At 34.2% G+C, this 8,239-nt stretch overlaps 1 protein-coding gene across 1 annotated transcript in view; it reads right to left on the bottom strand.

Annotated features, from left to right (window-relative positions):
• The window catches only part of LOC139495221 (uncharacterized), a 34,323-nt gene continuing 26,084 nt past the window's right edge, over positions 1-8,239 (bottom strand). The window contains exon 11 of the mRNA XM_071283445.1: positions 1-4,503. Coding sequence (XP_071139546.1) covers positions 2,117-4,503 — 2,387 coding nt within the window. The 3' untranslated portion in view covers positions 1-2,116. The remainder of the gene's footprint in view (positions 4,504-8,239) is intronic.

Genomic DNA, 8,239 nt, shown 5'->3' with positions numbered 1-8,239 from the left:
TTAAGGTGGTACCTAACACTACAGGGAGATAACTCTGTAAAATCAGCAGAACGTTTTAATGACGTTGTGTTCATAAGGGAATATTAAGCTTCTCAATGATCAAAATAAGTGTTTGTCAAACTGCTATATAACCAGTGTAATTTTTCTGATTAAACGGTTGGTTCAAATTTTTTGAAATTTTTATATTTTTGTCAAAGGGTCAAAGTGAATACTTTGTCAAAATTTTAAGAAAATTAAACGAGCCAAATTAATTTTAGTTAAAGTGTTAGGTACCACCTTAATAGTTTTATCCTGAGGTTTGAAATGTGTTTGCCTTGAAATGAAATAAAATCAAAGGTAAATCTACCCTGACTGGTTTATTAAGATTTGACTGGCCTATAAATAGTTTTATCCTGAGGTTTTTCCCCTTTCACAACCTAAATGTCTAAAATCTATGTTTATAATGCCCACATGCTTTAGATTCTAAAATGGACAATTATGAAGATTAAGTACCTCTGTCAAGTAAAAATGAATGCATTTTCTACAATGCCCTTAAACTAAGGAGGGGAAAATATAGTCCAACATGTCCCATGTAAGAGATATGTTCCATGTCAAATAAATGTATTCTAAGGCCAAAAAAAAAAAGTATGTGTGCTTACTGTATCCCTACCTACTCTAATTTTTATCCCCTACACTAAAGTTTTCTTCAGCCATTTTTTATTAAGCACTGTTACAATGTTGCTCCTATAGCCTCAATGGAAATTTTGTTTTTCTTCCCTTCCTTCCTAACCTGTTCCTTTTTTTCCCCAGCATGTGACAGTAAACACACATACTTTTTTGTTTGGCCTAAAATAATGCCAAACACTGTTTTTCATTGAAATGTATGAAATGTTCATAAAAAGTGGAAACTGTATATATGTTCCTTGTCACAACAAACAGATTTTTGAATTTTTCTGCACATATTATAAATGTAAGTCCCATCTGACAATTTTTTTTCTTTTGGCATAAATTGCTAGATACAAGACAAGTTAAATATCAAAATATAATTAACGAAACTTGTATGCAGACATCCTTTTTGGCATCAACTATGAAGAAAAAAAAATAACTATAAATAATAAAATATAAATGCTCTTAATCATGTTAATACATGTAATAATTATTTACATACACATGATAAAGGTACACAAAACATACTCGTAACAATAAATTTAACATTTGTACTTAAAAAGATGTGGCAATAAAAAATGAAAAAAAACCAAAATAAAGTAGTTTCTTTGTTAATTTGTTTTCTTTAGCTTGACTTAAATTATTTTGAATAACTGATCTTTGTTTTATTGATCGTATTAGCAAAGAAGTCCCCAAAAGGAAATGTCTTTTTTTGTGTATTGTCAGTTGTAAGTGATTTTCTTTCCTTATCAATAAGTTTGTAAAGGAATAATGCAATGAAAACTAGAGGAATCAAAAGGGCCTACATGACCTATGCCCTTAAAACAAATTATTTTAAAAAATTGTTCAAAAAATCAACTAATAAATTTTAGGAGCAAGATGGTCTAATAATAAAGATATTTAATACCCGTTGTATATTTAGCAAGTTGTGTATGCCAACTTAAAAATCACACATTAAGTATTATACAGAAATTCATTCAATGATTATACATACTAAAATCTACATTTTTTTAAATTGATATATTATATGTGTCATGTATGAATAATAACAATGATAAAATATGTGAATAATAAACAAACAGCTATGAATATATTATAAATGTAACAAAAACCCTAACCAAACATATATAACAATAAACAAAAAATGCATTATTCGTTTAATATATGAATGTGATCTTCTATCTAATTAAAGAAATGATGAAGGAAAAATACATATATATCAAGTTATGACTTTGATAGCAGTGCAAGTCACTTCTTTACATCTGAAATCATTTCATAACCATCTTTTATATCTTTACAATACCTTTGAAATCTTTGACAACTATTTCAATTATTCTGTGAAATAGTGCTAATACTTTTGTTCAAAATCTTTAAAGTTTCTTGAGATTGTAGTTTCTTCCCCATGAATTTTAATATTGTCATAAATTATCTCCCTTTAAAAACCTTTATCAAGTTACACAAGTTATCTCCCCTAATCTGACAACTCAATCACTTGAGAATTATCAGGAGTAGCCGGCTTACTGTCTTCCTTCAATATATAATTAGCCAAGGGCAGAGTAAATCCTAAATTTTTGAGGGAGTCGAGTGAGTCAGAGTTGAGTCTAAACGAATCACTCACATCACTTCTCGGAGATTTGCTTCCTCGTCGCCCCCTAGTGGCAGATCCACGTTCAGCAGATCTTCTTTTTCGATTCGATGACATTTTTTTCACGAAAGTTTCGTCACACCTTTCACATAGAGAATCATTTCCATGCCATTTGCATCTTCTAGCAACCTGTCGCCGTGGTGATGGCGCCACTGCAGGTTCAATACTGATATCTTTATCTTCGCTGATATCGCTAGATTTTGACTTGAAACGCTCCCCTCGTCTCTTTGGAATGACATGAACATCAATTTCCCCATCTTCATCCTCATATTCTCCTGTTCTTACAATAAAATCTGTTGGACTTTGATCCCCACTGGTGCCTTGTTCATTTTTTACTTCCTCTACTTTTTGGGGAACAGCAGTAGTAGGAATTCCATCACCACTGTTCCCTAATGCCATCAAGGTCTCTGTAGCAATTTTAGCTTCTCTTTCTTCCTTAAGCATTTCTTCAATCTTTGACATTTTCTGCTCCTGAAATGATGCAGCAAATGAAGTACTTGGGGTTGCCTTGGCAACAGATCTGGGAGCAGATGATGAAGCAGACCCTGATACTGGTCGAGTTGCTCCTAACTGTGTATGTATTTTTAGATGTTCATGAAGCTGAGGACGACTATTAAACCCGTCACTACATAGTCCACACCTGTACAAGGTAAACCCCACATGCTGTCGCATATGCATATTCAAGTTCGTACATGTTTCAAGACATACAGGACAAAACTGTGTATCATGAACAGCTTTACGATGCCTAGATAATATCTTATTACAGCGGAACTCCAATTTACATTGATCACATGTCAATGTCATTTTTCGCTTGTGTGTATTTACATGTATTTTACAAGCATAATCGCTGAAGAATTTTTTCCCACATATATTACATTTAAAATGAAATGCAGCACTAACTTTCTTCTGAGTTTCTACCGAAAAGTCCTTGCTCATTCGGTCACATTTCTGGCAAGGGCAGTCAGCATCTTCCGCATGTTGGTCTAAATGACGCAGCAAAATCCGCATGTCTCCACATTTCATATCACATATTCCACATTGATATGGATACATTTTAGAATGGAGCATGGCATGACGAGCAAAAGTACACGTTTTAGAAAATTCCTTGTTACATTCAGTACACCTATATATTGTTTTCCCGTTCACTTCATACATTTTAACCGTGACATGAATTGCTTGGTCTGATGATTCATCATGGTCTCCTGTCTCAGCCTGATCAACAGACTTTGCTGATGGAAATAAAAGACCAGGTATAAATGGTTCATCTGATGGTAAGGGAGACATAACTGGTGTGTTTGATACACTTTTGGCTGGTGTTGACGGTTTACTTCTTGGTGCCCTGCGTGGACGCACTTTTGTTATTTTTGGCGGGCCTTCATCTTCACCAGATTCTGATGATTCAGGAAGATTATCATAACAGATCCTGTCCTTAGGCACCTCAGGTATCAGACAAGGCATTTCTGGAGAAATGTCAGCTGTCTTTCTACGTCCTCGGCCACGTCCTCTGTTAGAAGATCCCCTACCTCTGCCACGCCCTCTACCTCTTACATTCCCAGACATTCCAGTCACCACTGTTGCAGGAATTCCCGACAATCCTGGGTCAGATTGTAATGCAGTGGCTTGTGCCAAATTGAACTGCTTTATAGATGGAGAAAGCATAACAGAAAGTTGAGGTGTGTTTGCCTGCTCTTGTTCAAGGCTCTGACTTAAAGCTTTTATCAAATCATTTAAAGAATATTTAGGTTTAGAAATAGAATCTAAACTCTCTGCCGCACTTATTGTTGAAGTGTTTGACAGCTCGTCTGTCGGAATCTCAGGATTTTTTCTGTGCTGTCTTGGCGGTTCTTGCACGTAAGACTGTGACACAGTTGAAGATGCTTGATTATAAACATTCATCTGACTTTGATGTTGAGATGTATTAATCATAACGTCAATAATAACAGGTGGTTCGTCGTCGTCATCATCACCTTGATTTTCAAATGGTGCTCCCATAATGTCGGAGGAAGTTGAAGAGACATCTGGTACAGTTATTGGCCTTGCCAAGCTGTCCTCTGCTGACAAAGAGGTCAGAGTGGGAGTGGCAACGTTACCTTCAATTTGACTTTGACCATCTGATTCACCAGGAACCACTAACATGTCCTGATGGAGCTGTAGGAAGTGATGAAGTAGATCTGATTTCTTCTCAAAGTTGATCTGGCACCAGAGACATAAATCTGGAAAGACAAAGGGAGAGAACTGTACAAATTCGGTAAAATCAAAGCAAATGGAGAGAACTGTACAAATTCGTTAAAATCAAAGCAAAGGGAGAGAACTGTACAAATTCGTGAAAACCAAAGCAAAGGGAGAGAACTGTACAAATTCGCTAAAACCAAAGCAAAGGGAGAGAACTGTACAAATTCGTTAAAATCAAAGCAAATGAAGTCAGTGTGTTGGTTTAAACTCTTTGTGGTTCAGTAATAAACATGAAAACCACAAAAAATTGTAACTAATGATTAACAAAACTCCCCTTTATGCCTTTTCTTGTGTGTAAATTGTTTTTGACTATGTTAAGCTTAAGATGTACTTAAAAAAATAGAATTTGAAATTTTATACTACAAGTCAGAAGAGCACAAGTAATTGAACAAAATAAGCTAGGAATATTGATAGGCAATGGAGTTCTTTTTTTATGATATTTAAATAAAATTTAAATGTCAGGAAAATGCTGACTCAGGACTTTTTCCTTATATTTGCATTAGTATTTGTGTATCAAATTGAAAGAAAAAAAATCTAGAATCTGAAGTTCTCAAATTTTTGGTAAATGACCTTTTATGAGCTATTGAAGTCTTGTATAAAAAGAACAAGAGTGCACACGCTGAAATGTCTCGCCTTCTATACTAATCATTGACATTATGTTGATAGTCCTAAATATAAAGCTAAGCTTTATTACAACTGTCACATAAACTTAACATTAACCAAGATAACTAAACAAAGACCAATGAACCTTGAAAAAGAGGTTCAGGTCAGATGAACCATGCCAGGCAGACAGGTACAGCTAATTACAATGCTTCTATACAACATACATAGTTGACACATTACTTATAGTTTAAGAAAAATAGACCAAAACACAAAAACTTAACACTGTGCAATGAAACGTGAAAATGAGGTCACGGTTAAATCAAACCTGCTCGACTGACATAAAGATCATAAAATATTTCCATACACCAAATATAGTTGACCTATGGCATATAGCATTAGATAAAAAGACCAAAACTCAAAAACTTAACTTTGACCACTGAACCATGAAAATGAGGTCAAGGTCACATGACATCTGCCCGCTAGACATGTACACTTTACAATCATTCCATACAACAAATATAGTAGACCTATTGCATATAGTATGAGAAAAACAGACCAAAACACAAAAATTTAACTATAACCACTGAACCATGAAAATGAGGTCAAGGTCAGCTGACACCTGCCAGTTGGACATGTACACCTTACAGTCCTTCCATACACCGAATATACTAGCCCTATTGCTTATAGTATCTGAGATATGGACTTGACCACCAAAACTTAACCTTGTTCACTGATCCATGAAATGAGGTCGAGGTCAAGTGAAAACTGTCTGACAGACACGAGGACCTTGCAAGGTACGCACATATCAAATATAGTTATCCTATTACTTATAATAAGAGAGAATTCAACATTACAAAAAATTTGAACTTTTTTTTCAAGTGGTCACTGAACCATGAAAATGAGGTCAAGGACATTGGACATGTGACTGACGGAAACTTCGTAACATGAAGCATCTATATACAAAGTATGAAGCATCCAGGTCTTCCACCTTCTAAAATATAAAGCTTTTAAGAAGTGAGCTAACGCCGCCGCCGTAGCCGCCGCCGGATCACTATCCCTATGTCGAGCTTTCTGCAACAAAAGTTGCAGGCTCGACAAAAATGGGTGTTATGGGGCTAAATATTTTACCATGTAATGTAGGGGAAAAAAACAAAGGAATTCGAACATCTGACAAAATTCCTAAACATCAATCCACCTTTTAAATATGAATACAAAAATGAAAGTGCTGTCTCACTGAGGTATTACCCTTCTGAACAACCTCCTAGCTTGTTTTACCACAAATTATGCCTTGTCAACATATCAAGGCATATCTAATCTTAGCTGAAAGTAGAAAGCCCCATTCTCATTTGTCACAATTCCTTTGTTTAAATATGATTAGGCAGCAACCATTTGTATTTCTGGGGGGGGGCTATGGTTTTTTTTGGAAAAAAAAAGTTTTTTTCCAGTTTTTGGAGAAAAAAATAATTTGTTTTTGATTCTGAGAAAAAAAATTTGTTTGTTTCACCCTCAGCTGCCACTATATGTTATGCTAAAATTGAAAGAAAAAAATTGTTTTCGACTTGTCGCGAAAAAAATAGATTGTTTTTCGCCGCAGGCGAAAAAAATAAGTTTGTACAGAAAAAAAAAACATAGCCCCCCCCAGAAAATCAAATGGTTGCTGCCTTAATAGACCACTTCTGAGATATGTCCTTCACAGGGCGCCTCTATGACATCATTTATCAGATAGTGGGGATTGCCCATATTCCTACTTATGAAATGTTCATTGAGTGTGTTTATAATCTTCATTTGCAGGATAAACTAGAAATAGTTTTATATGTATTTACTTAACTCAAGTTTCATAATTTCTGATTATCCATTATAAGAATATAGTTTTGTGTTATATAGCATTGTATCTTATTAAACCGCTAGCCTAACATGGGAAGGAATTGACAATGCCCTTAACACAGGAATAATGTTTTAAAAATAAATATGTTTAGACGGAAATGCAACAACCTTGAAAGTGGTCTAGATTTGAATGAGTCTATTCATATCATAGCATTACCTGTCAATTATTATGACAATAACTACCTACCGTAATTACTTTAATAGGGAATATATGTAAGAAATTTTTATCAAATGTGCAATTAAATTTTTCTTTGCCCTGGATTCATTATCATTAGTTAGATACCAATTTTCCTGGTTTTCGGGGAAGCAGGTGACCACAAATTCAAATGTTCAACAAATAACATATTTTCTATAGGCCTGGTATGAAGATAGTAGTAAAACCACGAAATCTATAGGCCTGGTATGAACATGAAGATATAAGTAAAACCAATAAATCAAATACCTCAATCCCTCAAAATTGATACCCATGAAAATAAAACGTGAATCCACAGTATATGATTATATATAACATAAAGTATATATAAGCTGTTTCGGCAAAATCTTATCTATGTGATGTTTTTTTTTTAAAAACTATTAGGTACAATCAGCAATTTTTTCAATATATATATGCAATGTTTTCTGCCAACTTTTGCCTGTATCAAAAGACAAAGCGTGTTAGCACAATAAAGTTCATTGTGTTCAATTACGATCGATACCATCAATTCGATCGACTAAAACTCTCTTATAACTGATATAAATAAATCATTTCCTTAACAATTCTCTGTCCATATCTCAGTTTGTCATTACAACTCAGGTTTCAAGAGTTACCTGATCTATTTGTTGAACTACTATAGTGTGTCATGTCTTTTAAGGCTGGGTATAAATTGATCCTTTTTGATGTTTTTATAATTTCATTATATATGTCACAATAAATGTATTTACACTTTTGGTATTTAGCTGTATTTTGCCTCCGAATGAACTTATATCACCTCCGAATAACCTTTTGACATCAACCAACAATCGCTTTTTAGTTGTGACATCAAATGTTTTGAATTGTGATGTCAAAGTTTACAGAAACCTGTGTGATTATATGTAATGGCGGACAAATTTGCATACAAGTGTAAATACGTCTATGTATGCCTGTAGTTCAGTATTTGTCATTGGTTCATGTCTGTTATATTTGATTTCCAGAAATTGCTATGTTATAAATAAGGACTTTAGTTTTCTTCTTTAAATTGCTTCACATTTTTC

Source organism: Mytilus edulis, chromosome 11 (assembly GCF_963676685.1).
Source record: "Mytilus edulis chromosome 11, xbMytEdul2.2, whole genome shotgun sequence".
Classification (NCBI taxonomy): domain Eukaryota; kingdom Metazoa; phylum Mollusca; class Bivalvia; order Mytilida; family Mytilidae; genus Mytilus; species Mytilus edulis.
The sequence above is the reverse complement of the archived record's forward strand: the minus strand, read 5'-3'. Positions and strand labels throughout refer to the sequence as shown.